This window comes from Hibiscus syriacus, unplaced genomic scaffold (assembly GCF_006381635.1).
Source record: "Hibiscus syriacus cultivar Baekdansim isolate YM2019G1 unplaced genomic scaffold, ASM638163v2 tig00116995_pilon, whole genome shotgun sequence".
Classification (NCBI taxonomy): domain Eukaryota; kingdom Viridiplantae; phylum Streptophyta; class Magnoliopsida; order Malvales; family Malvaceae; genus Hibiscus; species Hibiscus syriacus.
This window is the reverse complement of record NW_024063511.1, coordinates 613,525-635,131: the sequence shown is the minus strand read 5'-3', so window position 1 is coordinate 635,131 and position 21,607 is coordinate 613,525. Positions and strand designations below refer to the sequence as shown.

The 21,607-nt window shown below is 33.5% G+C and overlaps 2 protein-coding genes and 1 pseudogene across 2 annotated transcripts; 1 reads left to right on the top strand and 2 right to left on the bottom strand.

Annotated features, from left to right (window-relative positions):
- Positions 1 to 3,916: 3,916 nt before the first annotated feature.
- Positions 3,917 to 7,070, top strand: LOC120193315 (hypersensitive-induced response protein 1-like). Its single transcript, XM_039195832.1, has 6 exons — positions 3,917 to 4,027; positions 4,139 to 4,333; positions 4,630 to 4,750; positions 5,941 to 6,032; positions 6,119 to 6,209; positions 6,446 to 7,070. The coding sequence occupies exons 1-6, from the start codon at positions 3,941 to 3,943 to the stop codon at positions 6,808 to 6,810; spliced, it is 951 nt and encodes a 316-aa protein (XP_039051763.1). The 5' UTR covers positions 3,917 to 3,940; the 3' UTR covers positions 6,811 to 7,070.
- Positions 7,071 to 7,552: 482 nt separating this feature from the next.
- LOC120193313 lies at positions 7,553 to 9,763 on the bottom strand (annotated as a pseudogene).
- A 1,059-nt stretch (positions 9,764 to 10,822) lies between these two features.
- LOC120193314 lies at positions 10,823 to 19,627 on the bottom strand. Its single transcript, XM_039195831.1, has 2 exons — positions 19,623 to 19,627; positions 10,823 to 11,259 (listed from the first exon to the last, which is right to left on the bottom strand). The coding sequence occupies exon 2, from the start codon at positions 11,256 to 11,258 to the stop codon at positions 10,845 to 10,847; it is 414 nt and encodes a 137-aa protein (XP_039051762.1). The 5' UTR covers position 11,259; positions 19,623 to 19,627; the 3' UTR covers positions 10,823 to 10,844.
- Positions 19,628 to 21,607: the final 1,980 nt, after the last annotated feature.

The following is a 21,607-nucleotide window of genomic DNA, read 5'->3' as shown; positions in this document are numbered from 1 at the left end:
TTAAAAAAATAAAATTATAACAATTCAACCATTAAATAAATAATAATGGGATTCAATTCTTATAAGAGGAAATGTTAACTAAAATAGAAAGAAAATAATTATTTCCAAAATTTATTAGAATTTAAAAATTAAGAGGGCTTGTTCTTCTAAATTTTTTATATAATAGCATTTTAAATTATTTTCAGTTTAAATATTAAAAATATTTATTACTTAAACAAAAAATATCTTTTAAGGATTTAAAAAATAATAATATAAATGAATCTATTATTTAAAATTTTCATTCAAACTCTCTCTAAAAATGACATATAATACATAAACTTTATGTTAGATAATATATTTATATATTCTAAATATATCAATTTATTATTATTATTTTAAGGTGATTACAATGTAGCATCTATTCTAAAGACTCTCAATCATTTGATAATGAAAGTTCAAACATCTTTGCATTCTTTGATATTCGAACCTAGGATCTCTAGAGATAACAACTATCCCTTTAACTATTGAGGTAGCTTGATTCGTGTTAAAAAAATTATCACGTTATAATTTAACAAAAAATTACTCAAATAAATTATATAATATATTATAATATAATATCACATTATATACAATTTGGTATTCAATAAATTTATGAAGTATTTATTTGCGTTCGTATATATCTCGTTTGACTATAACGTATAAAAACAGCAAGAAATATCCCTCACATAAAAATAACGGTAAAGTTAAACTATGGTGATATAATTATTTTGGTTATTTAACTTTTAAAAATTATAAAATAATTATTAGAATTATTAAATTATTATTAAAAATTACTATAATATTATAATAATTAAAAATACTTGATAAATCTAATAATTTTTAGGTTAAAGTATAGTAATGGTCACTGAACATTTTTGAAGCTTGCATTTAGGTCCCCCAACTTTTAAAACTTACAATACAGTCCCCAAACATTTATTCCGTTTGCAATATGGTCCCCAACTTAAATCATTAGAAAATTAGGGTAAATTATATAAACGGTCATTGAACTTTTCAGACACTTGAATTTAGGTCCCCAACTTTTAAAACTTGCAAAACAATCCCCCAATAATTTTATTTTCTTATTAAATATAGATGTATAGAAAATATAAATGATTCAATTTATATTTAAATGTATGAATCATTTATATTTTTGATATATTTTATTTTTCTTGTATAAACTAGTATTTAAAATATGTTTATATTTTAATCAAAATATTTCAATATACGAATAAAAATATATTTATATAAATGTATATTTATATTTAGATGTATAATTAAAAAAATATATTCATATATTAATGTATGAATCATTTATATTTTTTGAATATTTTATTTTTAATAAGAAATTAAAATTATTAATTATATTAGAAATACTCAACTTAAGATTATATATATAATCATGAATTATAAATATGAAAAATATAATTATTAAATTTAGTTTAAAAATATATAAATCTTAAATTTATTCTTTTAAAATATTGTATTAACTAATATTTAAAAATATATTAAATCTATCAAACAATTTATCAAATATAATATTTTTATTGTAAAAAAATATAATATTTTCCCATCATTTGTTGCTTTCAAATTTTTTGCCGAAGTTCAAATCTCATTATTTCCATTTTCCATTATATTCTTTTTTTTCTGGCATTGGTCATACTATTAGTATATGTATTATTGTATATCTCTTAACACAAACGATGGTGTTAGCTTAGTGGCTCCACTCTGTATCTTTCATTTGCGTGACTCAGGTTTGAGTTTGCCCAAGACCCAAATTTTACTTCTTTGTAACTTAATTTTCTTCTAATTAGGTGGTGACATGTGTCACCAATAACATATATCATGATCATGTGTTAACACATGTCAGATCATGGTTAAATGATTAATTTATTAAATTTTATTTAATTTAGGACCAAATTGATAGCATATATAAATAATTAGGTGGTGACATGTGTCACCAATGACACGTGTCATGATCATGTGCTAACACATGTCAGATCCTAATTAAATGATTAATTTATTAAATTCTATTTAATTTAGGACCAAATTGATTATATAAATAATAAAGACTGGATGTATAATAATGTCAATTCCTTTTAACTGCCACTTCATCATTTGTATCAATTGGTAACGACTAGTGGCTTAGTTGAAACAATTAAATAATTATGTTGTATGATTGATAAATTTAAAAGATCGATGACAAAAGTAAAAAGGGCTAGATAGTTAAGTTGTCAACCTAGTAGTTTACACTTTTATTTATACGTCAAAATAACATTTTATAAATTTAAAATTCGAATTATTTTAAACCTCTTCTATATCCTAACTACTTTTTTTAATTAAAAAATTTATTCAACAGATAAGAATTATACTATTATATTTATATAAAAAATATGTATCACATGAAATAAGATGAAATTAAATAATAATAAATCTGACATAATTGAATTTAATTGAATTATTTTGGAATTTAGGGTTTAGAATGAAATTGAATTACTTTGGAAATTGGTGTTTAGAATGAAATTGAGGACTGTTTTGCAAGTTTTAAAAGTTGGGGGACCTAAATTCAAGTGTCTGAAAAGTTCAATAATCTTTTATATAATTTACCCTAATTTCTAAGGATGGTTTAAGTTGGGGGACCATATTGCAAACAGAATAAATGTTGGGGGACTGTATTGCAAGTTTTAAAAGTTGGGGACCTAAATGCAAGCTTCAGAAATGTTCAGTGACCATTACTATACTTTACCCTAATTTTTATAACAGTTTGATAAAATTTAATAATTATTCTGATAATTGTAATGACAATTTTTTAATTTATAAAATTTTAATAGCTAAAATGATCATTTAACTATGATTAAGTGACCTTTGATGAATTTACCCAAAAATAATTTGTATATATGAAAGATGAAACGGACACACAAAAACGAGTAAAGAATCCAAAGACTTACGCCTCCAGTTCCTCATAGTTTCCTCGCAGATGCTTCTCCTTATACGTCGTCGTCCCTTCTTGGAATTTCCTTATAAATCTTTATTACTTTAATTAACCCTATAAATATATCTTTTGCCAGCAAATCAACAGCACACGTTATTTTATACAATATCTTTGTTACTCTTCATTTCCGATTATCTCAATCTTCGATTTCTTTTTTGGTATGCCAAAGAAATTCTTTTGTTTATTCTTAATTTTGTTGTTTTTCTTTCTCGTTAATACAATTCTTATAACGATAGCTGCAATTATTGTTTACTCGCTTTTGGTTTCCTCTGTGATTTCGCTTGCTTCGTTTCTTTGTTTGTTTTGCTTAAACAAATTCACGTGACTGTGGCGGAAATTAGGGCTTAAAATCTCATTATTCCGTGGGAATTCTCGACGTCTCTTTTTCTAGTTCACTCGGTTTCTTTGTTTTCTGTCTCTGATTTTGCAACGAAATGTAAACAGAATCCTGATTTACTTATTTCAATCTGGACTTTTTCTTTGTCTTACTCGGAATAATTTAAATTGCTAGTAGCTCTCAGTTAAATAATATTTTAATGGAATTATGTTCTTTAATATTTTAAAAAGTTAGCCGGAGTTATAAAGTTTTCTTAGTTTCTAAGCAACACAACTATGGCTGACGATTTTTCGCATTTGAAAGAGATTATATATGTGTGTGTGTGTGTAGTTTGTCTGCATCTTCAAATTATAGTAATATTAAAATCGATTAGTTCAATGAAAGTGCTGAATTGTATTTGCTTTATAATTGTTGTTATAAATTCTTAATAGGCGTCACGATCAATTTATTGAATTTCTCTTCTTTTTTGTCCTTATCTTTTCAGCTTTATCTTTTGGGTGTATTTGTGTTGTTTATATTCTGAAAACCTCGAGTATAACTTATAACAATTGTCTTCTTTTTAACATTGGTTTTTTTTTTACTATGTTGGATGTTATATGCTAGTTTTCTTGTATCGTGTCTTTGTTGCTTTATTTAAAGGAGTAAAGGACTTATTAGGATCTCTTGTTCAGTTTTCCACAAACCGGACGTGAAATGTGTGTGAAAGAACCTTTTTTGTGTGTATATTTGAATGTGAATTTAATCTATTGATTGAAAGTGTGTATGCATATTGATATCAGGATATTTATTCTTATCAGAAAATGGGGCAAGCTCTTGGGTGCATTCAAGTGGAGCAATCAACTGTAACTATAACCGAAACCTTTGGGAAGTTTGATGATGTGCTTCAGCCTGGTTGTCATTGTCTGCCTTGGTGTTTTGGGAAGCAAGCAGCTGGTATTCTCTCCTTGCGTGTGCAGCAATTGGATGTTAAATGTGAAACAAAAACCAAGGTTTGTTGCATTATTGATATCTGCATAACAAGTGCAATTTTTGTTTAAATGAAATCAAACCTAAAGTGCTGTTATTTTGAGATGGGGCGCAGTTTTTCATGTTGGATGTCTCATGAAGGGAAAATTGGGACAAGTCTTTAGTAATGGAGGTTTGAGTTTGATACTGGAATTCAGACCACTGAATCATTTGCGTCTATGCTGGTTTTTTGTGCATTTAAGTTCAAAGCATGGGCTTTTTGGTTTAGTCCCATCATTTTCTTTTTTTAGCTGATTCTAATGTTTTACTATGTCATCAGGATAACGTGTTTGTTAACGTGGTTGCTTCAATCCAATACCGAGCCTTATCTGAAAAGGCACAAGACGCTTTCTATAAGCTCAGCAATACTAGAGCCCAGATCCAATCGTATGTATTTGATGGTATGCATACTTTAGATTTCCTTAAATTGTGTAAAAACTTGAATGATAGCCACTCTGCTTATTTTCTAGAATGTCAAGCATGTGCTATGTGCTTATTTTAAGTTTATCAGTACTTGTTGCAAGGGAAATGTTAGGCTAAGTGGCTTTGTTGGGGTGTGGGGGTGCTATTTTGGTTTGTTTGCACATTTGGGTGTTGGTATGAAAATGGTGTGTGGGTATTAAATATGTATCTGGTGTGCTTCTACTGGCTTTTCCTTTTGAAAGTTTGTAATTGAACTAAACTAATAAATCTCTTCTAACTTCCAAAGAATAAAAAATGCTAATTACTCCCTCTGTTTGACATGTTCTATTTCCCACTATTATCATATTGTTTTATATTAAAGTAGCTTATGTTCAGGATATGTACGAATTCTAACTTTGTTTCATGGGTTTTGAATATCTAAACAGCCTTACCACTAACTTCATCATCATTCATACTCCACTAGCTTCTACAGGCTTTACCTTTTGAAAGTTTGCAATTGAACTAAACTAATAAATCTCCCTACTTCAAAGAATAAAAAATGCTAGTGACGCCTTCTGTTTGACATGTTTTATTTCCCACTATTATTGTATCATTTTAGGTTAAAGTAGCTTATGTTCAGGATATGTACGAATTATAATTTTGTTTCATGGATTTTGACTATCTTCGTTATCCTCCACTATCTTCATCATCATTCATCCTCCATTATCTACAGAACCATTTTTTCCTCCATCCTCCATTATCTACAGAACCATGATTGGCTTTGGCTTTTCCTGCACTGCTTAGGTTACAGTCTTGTATTATTAGCATTGGATGTTTACTAGGAATCCAGTTGCCATATTGCAGCTTATGAAATGTTTCAATAAGGATTTCCGTACGATTTACTTTTTGAAATTTTTAAATGATTATTCTCTTTTACTGTTTCATGACTAATCTAGACTTCATCTTATCCTCATCTTGTGGTAAGGTTGTGAATCTTTGACACGTAGGGTTGTCGCACTTTTTAGTCTTGAAGATTTTGAATGTTTTGAAGAATCATGTTCTCTGAACCTTTAGCAATGTGTTTTTGTTTGATCATGTGATTCATGTCATCTCATACTTTGTTGTAATTAAGTCAACATGGTTGTAGATCCCTGTTCTGACGAACTAATGAAATTTACTATACTTTTAGTTATTAGAGCAAGTGTTCCTAAGCTGGAGCTGGATGCAGTGTTTGAACAGAAGAATGATATAGCGAGAGCTGTGGAAGAGGAACTTGAAAAGGTATTGCTCTGCCTTCTTTGTTGTTTTAGGTTTGGATTAATCAAGTTTGTGAAAGCTGAAACATAACTATTGTTTTGAATCTTCAGGCAATGTCACATTATGGGTTTGAGATAGTTCAGACTCTTATTGTGGATATTGAACCAGATGAGCATGTGAAGAGGGCAATGAATGAGATAATGCAGGTACGATACATGCCAGCTTTATGAATGATATGTATTTATTTCACTGTTTTTTTGGCTCTCTTTCCCTTAATTTGTATAATATGTACCTTGTCTGCTAATGTTTGGTGCCCTAGCTGGCCTGAAAATCATTCGAAAGAACTATACATGCTCCGCATGAAGAAATTATATTTGAAAATGTTAGCTTGTCTAAAGAGATTGTAAATAGGTATGTGATACATGCCGTCTTGTTATAAATAGCTGCTAGATTGAGGGTGGCTGCGAATGAGAAGGCTGAAGCAGAGAAGATACTGCAGATCAAGCGAGCAGAAGGAGATGCCGAGTCAAAATACCTGGCCGGGCTCGGTATAGCTCGGCAGCGACAGGCTATCGTAGATGGACTCAGGGACAGTGTTCTGGCCTTCTCCGTGAATGTTCCCGGAACAACATCGAAGGATGTCATGGACATGGTTCTTGTGACACAATACTTTGATACAATGAAGGAGATCGGTGCGTCGTCAAAATCCAACTCTGTTTTTATCCCACACGGGCCAGGTGCTGTTAGAGACGTCGCTTCTCAAATCAGGGATGGCCTTCTTCAGGCTGGCCAAAGCAACTGAATACCTTCAAGTATTGCATAGTAGATTGGGCTACCCAGAAGAGTGTGTCTTAATCATTCTACCTAATAATAACATTGATAATCCAAGTTCGGGTGGGCATCGTCCTTAATGAGTGATGGTTGAAGTTTGGCCGAACAGTTATCCATCTTAAAAGGTTTAGATTTAAGATTCGTGTTCCCTATATAAATCCATGGAGCTATTTTCTTTGTACAAGCAGAATGATAGCAGTATTAGCATATATGGTATTTGAATTTTATGAATTTGTACCCAACACTGCTACAGTTTATGAATATGTATAGAGGTTTTTATGGCGTTTTATCTAAAGATGTGACAATATATGTATGCGTGCCTGGACTAACCCAACAATGCCGGCAAGCATTTAATTTAATCGGATGAAGGACATCAATGGTTATACTTAACTATGATCAAATGATTATTTTGGTCATTCAATTTTAAAAGTTATAAAATGACTATTAAATTTTAGTATTAAAATATTATAAAGTTTTTTATGACGTCACAATGACAATTCTATAATATTTTAATAAATTTAATTATTATTTCGTAATTTTTAAAAGTTTAACAACGAAAGCGATTATTTGAAGATAATTCAGGGACCTCTGATTTACTTCACCCAGATTATTCTGATGAGGTTCAACAAATCGACATGTTAATAAAAAATGGTTCAATCGAAATCAAGCAAATAAACGACTAATGACTAATCCCTTGCCTGCCTGCAAACAAGTGAACTAATCAAATTTAAGTAACACTTGATTTCACAGATGAATGGACAACATGAAACTTGTTCGACAAAACGAATCACTAATTTCAGTTTGCTGATCACAATTTATTATTACCCATGGAAGTACGCTGTAATTCTCAATGTCCTAACCAATCAAAATCAAGGCCTGCCTGCCTTACATTGACACAACAATAATAGCTTTGCCTTTGCCTAGGGCTTGAGTGCCAAGGCCAATCCAACTTTAGCACTCTTTTCAATTGCTGTGGTGTCCACCTCTCCAGATATTGTGATGAGCGATTTCGGGCGCCATTCATGCTGGATCAGAGCACTTGCTCTGCCAAAGTTATTCACACGAGCCTTCACCATGGTCAACGGTCGAGAGCATGCTGCGTACCGATCGTGAGAGTGTTCTCGTTACTTGAAAAGCTATGTGTCAGTTCCGCACCGACTGCCGTGTTAGTCAATGGGCTAACTGTGTGGTAGTAGGAAGCACTAAGTGTGTCACCTTTATCATTCCTGTAGTTAAATCAACAAAAATGCTTCATCAAAACCAGAAGCACAAGTGGAAATACAGAATCCACTAGGGCAGATATTTCTAGGTAACTTTCATGCTTCGGAACCCATAGTTTAATTAATAAACGACCAGGAACACATAAAGCAATTCAATAAAAATTGCATAGAAGAGAAATACGAGTGCACATGAAAATATATAAACCTAAAGGGTTATCCCCAGCTCTGCTGAAAGAACTACTTACAATGCCAAGGAAGCAATGAGGTCGGAATGGGTGAAATTCAACCCAGCATTCAGTTTTATTAAGTTCCCACTGGCAGTGTCAAATGAGAGATCAGTCCCAACAGTGACAAAGTTGTTTCCAACCACACCAGAGAAGTTAACAAGGGGATTTGCAGTCAATCCAATGCTGGTGCTTATGCCAGCATATTCATGTTGGTATTGCAGTTCCACCTGTTTCGACGACAATGAAAACCTCGTCATGTACTCATGAAACCAAATAAGTTTACAGAAGGGAAAAAAACAAAGCTACAACAGATTCGCTAAACCACGATGCTGAAAATGTTGGTACTATCAAGAACATAAAGTACAACAGTAAGGAAGTCTCCATTACCTTGCCAGACCTTTGATCAGGGACAACGCAACTAAAGATTGTCTTCAAACCTGGCGCAGGTTCATCAACAGTAATAGTGGAGAAAAGCTAAATTTAAAGAAAAACAACAAAAACAAAAAAATCAAGATTAGATACTATTTAAGTAAGGGTTAAATTCACCATTACAAATGAGTAAAAACTGTAAAAGACAAAAACATTCCATAACTTTGTATTCATCATAATGAGAAGGCCTTGGCCATTATACGCATGCGGCATTCAAAATTAAAGGCTTATCAAATTGTGAGAAAAAATGACAACTTACATTAGAATTAGTGTCAACTTTCACATTGGTTGTGATGTTGTTGTTCTTCAGCTCGGTACTTATATCACCCAACAGCAATTCACCTTTCTTAGTTCCAGTTGATGTGATTGCCTAAACATTCATCAAATTTAAGAATAAGGATATCAATTATCTAAGTAACATTTCTGCAAACAAATTCAAACAAATTATATGAATCTTTATAACTAGATTAGTAGAACCCCCGAAATAATAATAATGATACTAAGTAAATAATATGCTGAAATCGCCACCCATATTTTTCAGAAAACACCATAGACTAATAATCGATACAAGAAATAGAGATCAATAATGATAAAGTTCAAATATATGAGTTCACACATACAAATAAAATAAATCAAAATAATAGCGCAAACTTCACTAAATCAGCTGGAAAAGGAAACAATGTTGAAATATCCAAAAAAAATTAAAAGGAGGAACTCACAACTCCATTGGAAGTGTAAGTAGTGACAGTGAACTTATGGCCGGGCTGGTAATCCTTGTAAAGAAGATCTAAATTAAATTTTTAAAAAAATCAGTGAAAATGAAAAAGAAAAACAATTGAAGATAAACTAAGGAACAGGTAATTTTAGTTTCACCTCTGGCCTTTTTGCCGATATCGGTGTAGAGACCAGGGCCTTTTCCCATGCTTCTTGTTTTTTTCCCGAGAAAATGGAGAGGAAAATGAGAGATACGAGAGCTGGTTTCGTGTGACTGGCTCTTCGTTGTTTACGAAACACACGGAAGAAAAACAAAGCGAAAAAATGATTAAAAAACTAACTAATAAATATTTGGTGATTATGGAACGTTGATCTTGCGTGGAGAAAAATATTCTCTGTTATTGACCGTTGATATGAACTCCATGGTTGTTGAGGCCTCGGGTGTCGAGGAATCTAGATTGGGCATATTCGTCTACATAATATCACGCTCATTTATAATTTTAAAATAAAGTTATATTATTAAATATATATTTTTAAAATTTTAATTAAATTAAAATTTTTCGAGTATTAACTGCATAAAATTTAAGTTACTTGTTGTTTTAAAATTTATTTATGAAATAGATTAATAAAATTTTATTATAATTTTAGATATAGATTAATAATGTATCTAAAAGTTTTATTCGATATGATATTTTCATGATAATATTTTTTTTCTAAATATATTTAATGATTATTTGGTTTCACATCTAATGGTCTATATTACATGTGAGAATAGTCATTTTATTCATATTCGACGAGTTTCGATTCGATTAGTTAGATCAACTTTTTTTATTTTAGAAATTTAAGTTTGAGTTAGGTCTAGATTTATAGGTGTGAGGTTGAGTTGAGTTCAAGTTTAATGTGAAATGTATGATCTAATCCGATATAATATTATTTTATATTTAGAGATGATTGTAATAATATTTATTTTCATTTTTTATTAGATTCTTTTTTTACATAAAAAGAATGAATTGTATATAAATATATATAGGTCATGTCACCAGATTAGATTAAATGACTTAAAAAACATATTGAGTTTTGGATCGGATGAGACTCTTAGATCGAAATTGAATTAGATATAATTAAAAATATTTAATTTTTAAATCAAATTTAGATAAACTAAAAATCCAACCCAATTCAACGATATCAAGATAATATATTTGAGGTTGTTAACCTACTAAATTTCTGAACAACTTACTATGTTTTTTATAACCCCACAAAACTTTATTTTGCATTTAATATTTGAAATGAATTTGATTGTTGCTTTGTTTAATTATGAGAATTCCTGGTCGTGCTCATGAAACAAAGACTTCACCACAACGAGCTATGAAAACAAAAATCATAAAGCAGCTCAAGTCTTGAAAGAAATGAAGGATTCAAGCAGCAAGTTTGGTGGATTCACGTTCCACGGCGATCTTCAAGAGGCCGCCTTCTTCCAACACCATTTGAACCGGCAGGAACCCCATCCCGCTCGCTATAGCAAGCATCATCCGCTTCGTCTCGGACTTGAACTCCTCCAAATCCACCTTCCCGTTTGAGTCATGATCGAACTGCACGAACAGCAACTCGTGAACGCGAGCCAGCTCCCTCGGGTCCGTTTCAACGTCGACGCCGAAGTGAGTCTCGATCACCCTCAAGCTCTGTAATTCCTTCAACAACTCCGCTAAAGAAAGCAGCCCGTCATGGTCGGCATCCAGGCGAGCAAACCGGTCTCGTATCGAGACGTTGAATGCTTCTTCTTCTTCGACGAAGTCAACTATGGTAGCACCGTCCAACACTTCCACACTCATCCTTTTCGGCTCTTTAGTTGGTTTCCCAAAATCAAAAGTGACAACTTTGAACAAGACAAGAAAATACAAGGGGAAATGTTCTATAAAATTGTTGACTATGAAAGATGGATGTTAACGCATTATATATAGTGGTCATCCAGTCTTGATTCTCGAGCCTTTTCTAGTCCGAATACGTTGGCATCAAGTAGCACTTTTTAGCCCGTCGAATCTTATTGCCACGGTTTCAATTTATTTGGTTTGTTTGATTATAATTAAGACTAATTAATTAAACATTAATCATACAATGGGCTCAAACGAGTAGACGGTAAGAATCAAGAGAGAAAAGGAATATTCTTTGTGAGGAGATAAATGTTAGCCGTTAGTTGAAAGCCGGAGCCGACATAATTATTAAAGTCAAATGAATTTGCTCAATTCATAACATTTTCGTTTTTAAAGTCAAATGAAATCAAAGGTTGAAGTTTAGATGAAATCAGAGTGTTAAATACATTAAACTAATTTATATTAATGAAAAGTTATTTTTTTTTATTAATCTAGAGTAAATACAATGTACTAGATGTTCAACGATAACTTTTAATCATTTAACACTTAGTGCTCGTACTCTTCGCATTCTTAATACTTGAACTCAAGATTTCAATGAGTAACAATAATTCATTTATCATTGAGATCGTTCATGCTTGAAAAGTTTATAAATATTAATCTTATGTATAAAATTTTAATAAAGTGTTTTCTTAGGATGTAGTCTAATATCGTTTTCTCATTTTTTATTTATTTTTATATAGATCAAAATAAATATTTTTTTTGTTTTGGATTTTTTTCTTTTAGTATATTCTTAAAATACTTATTTTTTTTATATTTATGACATAATTATTCTTATGCTTATGGTATAATTTTGTCTATAATTATAATAGTTTGACGTTTTATATTATATTCATCACAACACATATTCTGATCAAGAAAAGGTCGACAATCTCGTATAGTTAGATGTCCTTTTGTGGTAGTTTATCGATGCATTCAAAATCATTCGCAGAATAATATATCAGATTAGTTCTCTCAATCTCCACGCTTGACACCTGCATCAATATTACGTCTAGATTGGAATAAAAAATATTAATAGTTGTTAGTTTGTTTAGAAGATAAAATATGTATTCAAGAAAATGTTTTAATTCTATTTTTCTTCACGCTCTTTAAATTTTCATTTTATGATTGTGTTATCTTTATTAGTTTTACTTTTTTATTTAATGAAGATCTAACATTTTATTAAAGGAATATATAAAATTTTAATATTCTATAATTATAGAATGGATACGTTTAAATTTTCGAAATATTATGCGCATGAAACAAAAATTTGAAAAGTGTATATAATTAAAAAAATATAACTTGTCGGTGGACTGATGAAAACTGTATGAAATTCGTTATATTCGTCCCGAGGGCATGACGAGTTTCAATTATTTATTATATTTTATAGACTCGTGAAGAGTACATGATAAATTTTAAAAACATTGTGATAAATTCATAGATCTTAAATTAATTTTCTAATAACTGTATTTCCCTAATTTTTTTCGTTTGAATTATTTGCTCTCGAAATCGAATAGAGACACTAGAAGTATAAACAAATAATATAAATATTATTTCTTTATTGAGACAATAAAATTATCGACAAATGATCCATGTGACTTAAAAAATATGTATATTTTTATTTTCATAATCTCAGTATGATTCATAAAATAAAAAAGGCAACCTTTGGCCGAACACCTTACTCGTTTTAGAAACTTTTTCTTTAAATGCGAACAATGTAGAAATGGTAAGCGGTTAACGTGCTCGATTCGAACATCTCAAAAGCCAAAAATGGAGGCATTTATGATCTACTCAACTTAAAAGAGGGGTACACATGATACACTTGCGTTATTTATAAAATTACGAAGTTGCTGGGGCTCTGATCTCCATGATATTTTCATTTTGTTTGGTGCCAAATTAACGATTGAGAACAAACGGTTCGGTAATACCGTAACCCGTTATCATATCCTCAACTTTCTCTTTTACGAGATTCCGCAAAAGAAGTATCCAAGCCTACGTCTTTCCACTTCCATTGGCGGCCGACCATGGCGGCGGTTACCGTAGATTCTCTTCTCCAGAACCCTACCCTTATTTTTCCTCCTAAATCTAAGGTGTTGCTGAAACCGCCTAGCTCATTGGATTGTTCTAGAAACCGGAAGTTTCTCCTCTCTCGGAGCTCTTATTGACAACTTCGACGCCTCTTCTTCCGATGCCGTCTTGTACAAAGAGACTTTTCCCGTTAAACGAATAGAAAAGGTTTTGAAATCTTCAGCTTTTATATATTGTTAGTACTTTGGAATGGCGTTGCTTAATATGTACGACGAATTTTAAAAAATGATGTTAATTTTGTAAGTTCGGTTGATCAATGAAGCTTAATTCAATAGACTGTAATAATTCACGAGGAATTTCAAGTCGAACAGATCTGACTAATCTATTATAGTATCAGTGTAACTTGTTGGATCATAAACTTGATCCATTATGGGAGCCCAAACCAAACCCAAACTAAATTGATGTCATTACTTACATCATTTAATTAAAGATGTCATTGCTTACATCATTTAATTAATGATGTCATTGCTTACATCAATTTAGTTAGGTGAGAGTTAGATATTTGTTGAATTTGTAATGGTTTAAATTAGTTTATTTGTGTGGTGTAGGATTGTTCTTGAGTAGTATAAATACCCCTTCCCATTTTAGTTTTAAGCATCAAGAAAAATTAAGAGCTTCTAAGTGAGTGAAGAAGCAAAGTCTTATAAGAGTGAGTTGTAGTTCTTGAGTGAGAGTACTCTTGTAATATTTGTTTGAGTTTCAATAAAAGTTGTTTGTGTGAGTGTTTTATTTCCAACAAAGTGGCATCAGAGAGAGTTGGAAAGATCGAAGGTCTCGACGAGAGGAATACGACGCCGCCAGAATTTTCTCAATCTGAGTTCTGACGCACCGCCACGCACCGCCGGAAGACTGCTGCCAGAAAATCGAGTTGACTCACCGAGTTGAGCCGAGTCAGCCGAGTTGGAGCCCTTGACCGAGTTGTCCAAGTCCCTCCAAAGTTTTTTTTCATCGTTCCGGATTCATCCGTGCAATCGGATTTTACAAAATCTCATTATATTGAGAGATATGGCAAATGGTATGGCACCATTCCAAGTTCCGACACTCAACAACAACAACTATGACAATTGGAGTATCAAAATGAAGGCACTTCTTGGATCACAAGATGTGTGGGATATCATAGAGAAAGGCTATAACGAGCCTGCGGATGATGATGTTTTTGCTACTCTTACACCAGATCAAAAGACAACTTTGAAGGATTCAAGAAAGAGAGACAAGGCTCTCTACCTCATCTATCAAGCATTAGATGATGATGGTTTTGAAAAGATTTCAAGTGCAAGCTCTAGCAAGGAAGCGTGGGAGAAGCTGCAAACCTCTTACAAAGGATCCGAGCAAGTGAAGAAGGTTCGTCTCCAAACATTAAGAGGTGAATTCGAATCCTTAAACATGAAAGCATCTGAGTCTATTTCAGATTATTTCTCAAGAGTAGTAACTGTTTCTAATCACTTAAAAAGAAATGGTGAAAAGTTAGACGATGTGAGGATAATAGAGAAGATACTCCGTTCGTTGGATCCCAAATTTGAGCACATCGTCGTGACGATTGAAGAAACTAAAGACTTGGAAAAATGAAGATCGAACAGCTCCAAGGATCATTGCAAGCATACGAAGAGAAGCATAAAAAGAAGCATGAGTTTACTGAGCAACTCCTCAAGCTGCAACTCAAGGATATGCATGAGAGCCAACGCAATGATAGAAACCAACGTGGCCAAGGCAGAGGTAGAGGCCATGGACGAGGTGGAAGTCGAGGTCGTGGACGAGGCTGGAATTACAACAATAACAATTCCAACAATAACTATGAGAAAGGAGAAAGCTCAACACGAGGCCGTGGAAGAATTAATCCAAACTCAAAGTATGACAAATCTCAAATTCGATGTTATAATTGTCAAAAATTTGGGCATTATGCTTCAGAATGTAGAGCTCCCAATAACAAAATTGAGGAGAAGGCCAATTACGTGGAGGAAAAGACAGATGGCAAAGAAACTCTTCTTCTAGCACGAAAGGAAACTGATGGTGGCCAAGCAAATTCCTGGTATCTTGACAGTGGTGCAAGCAATCACATGTGTGGAAGGAAAGACATGTTTGTGGAGCTAGACGAGTCAGTAAGTGGAAATGTTTCGTTTGGAGATGATTCCACAATAGCAGTGAAAGGGAGAGGTAACATTCTTATCCGTTTGAAAGATGGGAGACATCAATTTATTTCAAATGTCTACTATGTGCCCAATATGAAAAGTAACATTTTAAGTTTAGGGCAACTGGTAGAGAAAGGTTATGATATTCATATAAATAATTATAATCTTTCTATAAAAGATGATAAGAATAATTTCATTGCTAAAGTGCCGATGTCAAAGAATAGAATGTTTTTGATCAACATACAAAATGATGTTGCAAAGTGCCTGAAAGCTTGCTACAAAGATGCATCATGGCTTTGGCATCTTCGATTTGGGCATCTCAATTTTGGAGGTCTAGAGCTATTATCTAAGAAGGAGATGGTGAAAGGAATACCTCACATCAACCATCCTGACCAGCTCTGTGAAGGGTGTCTAGTCGGGAAACAATTCAGGAAAAGCTTTCCAAAGGAGTCAGAGACAAGAGCTAAGAAGCCACTTGAGCTCATCCATACCGATGTGTGTGGACCGATCAAGCCAAGCTCTCTCGGTAACAATAACTATTTTCTTCTCTTCATTGATGATTTTTCAAGAAAAACCTGGGTATATTTCTTGAAACAGAAGTCAGAAGTTTTGAAGTCTTCAAGAAGTTCAAAGCAGCAGTGGAGAGAGAAAGCGGTAGAAAGATCAAAGCCATGAGATCCGATCGAGGTGAGAATTTACTTCCAGGGAGTTTCAAGAGTTCTGTGAAGCAATGGAATTCTTCGACCAATGACAGTTCCTAGAGCCCCCCAGCAAAATAGTGTGGCAGAAAGAAAGAAAGACAATCCTCGACATGGCACGAAGCATGCTCAAAAGCAAGAAACTACCCAAAGAATTTTGGGCGGAAGTAGTATCGTGTGCAGTCTACTTGTCAAATCGATCTCCAACAAGAAGTGTATGGGGAAAGACACCGCAAGAGGCATGGAGTGGAAGAAAGCCTGGCATTTCCCACTTGAGAACCTTTGGAAGTATAGCCCATGTTCACGTACCAGACGAGACAAGAACGAAGCTTGATGATAAAAGCGAGAGTTTTATCTTCATCGGCTATGATGCTAATTTGAAGGGCTACAAGTTGTACAATCCAGACAATAAGAAGTTTGTGATTAGTCGAGATGTGGTCTTCAACGAAGAAGGAGAATGGGATTTTAACTCTCATACAGATGACTTCAATTTCTTTTCTCTGTTTGAAGAAGATGAGCAGACAATGAGGGAGCAACTAGATGAATCTCAACAAGAGCTTGCAACTCCACCCACTTCACCAACATCAACCACTCAAGGAGACTCATCACCTTCATCATCGTCAAGTGGGAGTCAAAGTGAAAAAGTTGTGCAACGTACAAGAAGCCTTAGAGATCTCTATGAGGTAACTGAACGACAAGATAATCTTACATTATTTTGTTTGTTTGCCGATTGTGAACCAGTGAGCTTTCAAGAAGCGGTACAAGAAAAGAAATGGAGAGATGCGATGGACGAAGAAATCAAGGCCATCGAGAAGAATGACACATGGGAACTTACCTCACTTCCCAAGGGACATAAGCGATAGGTGTCAAATGGGTGTACAAAACAAAGCAAAATGCCAAAGGAGAGATTGAAAGGCACAAGGCGAGGCTAGTTGCTAAAGGCTATAGTCAAAAGGCTGGAATTGACTATGATGAGGTATTTGCTCCTGTTGCTCGATTGGAGACTATCAGACTAATCATTTCTTTGGCAGCTCAAAACAAGTGGAAGATACAACAGATGGATGTAAAGTCCGCCTTCCTAAATGGAGTTCTTGAAGAGGAACTTTACATTCAGCAACCATCAGGCTATGAAGTCAAAGGGCATGAAGACAAGGTGTTGAAGTTGAAGAAGGCTCTTTACGGGCTAAAACAAGCACCAAGGGCATGGAATAGCCGAATCGACAAGTACTTCCAAGAGAATGGTTTCAACAAATGTCCCTACGAGCATGCTCTATATATCAAGATCAAAGATGAAGATATTTTGATCGTGTGCCTCTACGTGGACGATTTGATCTTCACTGGAAGCAACCCAAGCATGTTAATGAATTCAAGGATGTGATGATGAAAGAATTCGAGATGAAAGACATGGGGCTCATGGCGTACTACCTTGGCATTGAAGTTAAGCAACAAAATGATGGAATTTTCATTTCACAGGAAAGCTATGCAAAGGAGATACTGAAGAAGTTCAAGATGGAGAACTGTAAGCCAATAAGCACACCGGCAGAATACGGGATCAAGATGACCAAACATGAAGAAGGCGAAAGTGTAGATCCAACATTCTTCAAAAGTTTGGTAGGAAGTCTACGCTATCTAACTTGCACGAGACCCGATATTCTTCACGCAGTTGGATTGGTTAGTCGCTACATGGAATCCCCAACAACCACCCATTTTAAAGCTGCAAAGAGAATTCTCGCTATCTGAAAGGTACAATTGACTTTGGCTTGTTCTATTCAGTTTCTAATGATTACAAGTTGTTGGATATAGCGACAGTGATTGGGGTGGAGACATAGATAATCGAATGAGCACTACTGGATTCGTATTTTTCATGGGAGATATTACATTCACATGGATGTCAAAGAAACAACCGATTGTCACATTGTCCACTTGTGAAGCGGAATATGTTGCTGCTACCTCATGTGTTTGTCATGCAATTTGGCTTAGAAATCTATTGAAGGAGATTGGTTTGATACAAGAAGAGCCTACCAAGGTTTGTGTCGACAACAAGTCAGCCATTGCCTTAGCGAAGAATCCAGTATTCCATGATCGAAGCAAGCACATTGATATTCGCTACCACTATATAAGGGAGTGTGTTGCAAGAAAAGATGTGTAAGTTGAATATGTGAAGTCACAAGATCAAGTTGCTGATATTTTTACCAAGTCACTGACCAGCGAAGACTTCTTAAGATTAAGGAACCTACTAGGGGTCACGAGATCAAGTTTAAGGGAGGGTGTTGGATCATAAACTTGATCCATTATGGGAGCCCAAACCCAAACCCAAACTAAATTGATGTCATTACTTACATCATTTAATTAAAGATGTCATTGCTTACATCATTTAATTAATGATGTCATTGCTTACATCAATTTAGTTAGGTGAGAGTTAGATATTTGTTGAATTTGTAATGGTTTAAATTAGTTTATTTGTGTGGTGTAGGATTGTTCTTGAGTAGTATAAATACCCTTCCATTTTAGTTTTAAGCATCAGAAAAATTAAGAGCTTCTAAGTGAGTGAAGAAGCAAAGTCTTATAAGAGTGAGTTGTAGTTCTTGAGTGAGAGTACTCTTGTAATATTTGTTTGAGTTTCAATAAAAGTTGTTTGTGTGAGTGTTTTATTTCCAACATAACTTTGGAGAAAAGAGATTACTGATAATTTGAACAGAGCTCTGGATTCGGTTTGATTAGATTGAGTGGTTATTAATTTCTTTGGTTTGAGATGTTAGGTGGAGGGGAAATTTTTCATCAGGTGGATCAATAAAAAAAATCAACGGGATTGGCAACTTACAGTAGGATGTAGTCTTCCAGGAAAGTGGATTCTTCATTGGGGAGTTTCTTATCTTGAGGATGACTCTCAACTTGTACTAAGGCTGTTGTGGATTTTAAGGTGGCAACTTGCACAGAGGTAGGGATTTTAAGGTGCCTTTGTGGATTACCTGAGGATGATGGCAATAATGTTGGAGCGAAAGAGGGTTTGGCGTACGGTCAGGTGGCTGAAAGTGTTTTATTGTTTCTTGCATGACTCTCAACTTGTACTAAGGCTAGACCAGGTGATTATTGAAGCCAGTTAGGTAATGTCGAAGGAAATAGTATACTTATATACTATATTCTATGTATACATATATTAGAAGTATAGTGTTCTGATATTACTTTGTTATTAATGAAATACTATTTATTCATATATTAAATGCTAGTTGCATTGTGTTCCTGCGGTCCTCTCTGTAAAAAAATATTAATGTAAAGAGAATATTATGGGTTCTCTTTCTTCATATAGTAATAATCGCCCTGAACCTCAAGAGCTCCGTGATGTGCTTAAACTTGAAACTTGTCAAAATGCATCAGACCTATATTTAATAATTTTTATTAATGACGTCTTAAAAATTACATATACCAACTATTAATTTATTGAATTATTATAAAATAGTTACCGGATTTTATATAATATGTATTAATTATTGAATTATTGTCAGATAATTATTATTTTTTAAATTATTAAAATCATTATTAATTGTACTATTAATCTAACACCGTAATAATCATTTATAATTATTAATGATATTTTATGAACTTTAAAATTTTAATAATTAAAAAGATATTTAAACATAATTTAAGAATGTTGATATTCATTACTCTTCTAAATTTGTCAAATTTTCTATTAGGATCTGAATATGTAAACAAAAGATGGTTAATGATATGCGTCGGTACATGTATATGTATACAATTTCTTTGACGAAAAATCCTAAGCACAGTGCACAGTGACTCATCTCCCGTCACATGTAACTTGTCTGGTTTGCTCCCTCCAAAACATTACTTTTTGAGAAAATAACCAAGTGACAAAAAATGCCTTATAATATACGATTTTAACCAAATTTTTTTGGATTTGCCAAAATGACCAACTAAATCGTAATGCGATCGATAATTCGCAACGCGATCTCCGGTATCGCAAATCAGTTTCCAGATTCGCAACGCGATTCTGACTATCGCATTGCGATTTTCCAAATTCGCGTTGCGATTTTCCGAATTCGCAATGCGAATATGTAAATCGCAATGCGAATATGTAAATCGCAATGCGATTATGACTATCGCAACGAGATTCTGACTATCGCAACGCGATTCTGACTGTCGCAACACTGAATTTTAAATTCGCAACAGGTTTTAGTTTCGCAACACAAATGTTTTGGGTATATAACTACGCAGCAGAAGCAACTCATAACCTAAATCCCTAAATCACAACTCATTCCATCTCCATCTATCACTCTCTCCGACGACATCCGTTCCTATATCCAACGACATCCTTCCCCATCCGGCAACAGGTTTAGGTTTCGCAGCTCGTTTGTTTAGTAAATTAATTTACAATAATAGAATCATCTAATGTTGATCATGTTTGGATAGATTTCTGTTTTGGAGGATCATGAGAGAATGTTCATAGTGTTTTACAATATATGCCTTTACCCATGAATCTTCAACTAAAACTATCATTAAAAAAGTTAACTTATGAAACTCTAATGTTACGTGTTGCAAATAAATTGAATTTAGAGCCCTTAAGTGGATTAGGCTATCTTATCAGAGAAAATGTAATGTTGTTGAACCTAGAAGTAGTGAAGTTGGATCGGTAGCGGGTAGTAATCAACTAAGTTTTTCAACCCCAGTTTATGGTGCTCAAAATTTAATGGTTCCACCACAATTTCATCACCAAGCAAATTTTGTTTCACCACATTTCCAATACCAAACACAATCTCAAAACCCACAACCTTTCCCTAATCCAAATCCCAATCAACTTTCAGCACCAAATTTCGGTTTTCGTATTAACCAGTTAGATGATGATGAGCCAACAGAAAAAATTGTGAGTACTAGTCGGTATTCAAAATTTGATCTTGGTCAATACCCGGACTTTGATCTTGGTCAATACTCGGATTTTGATGATGTTTCAGAAGAAGAAACAGACCCTGCGTGTAATGATTTTGATATTGGTCAATACCCGAATTTTAATGATGAAATAGCCGCTGCCGAGGAAGATGTTGTTGATGATAATGAGGAGGAAGTTATGACTGTGAATGAACATGTTGAACATCCATTCTGTAATTCATATAACCCTGAAGAAGAAAAAGAAGAAGAAAAAGTCCCCGAAGAAAAGTCCCCGAAGAAAATGCCACGGGAGTATAACTGGAATATGCCAGAATTACTTCAGATACCGGAAGAGAGTTGGTAAAATAGCAGTTGATTGTTACACAAAAATATTTGTATCAAGAAAGACCATTCTGTAATTCATATAACCCTGAAGAAGAAAAGAAGAAGAAAAAGTCCCCGAAGAAAAGTCCCCGAAGAAAAT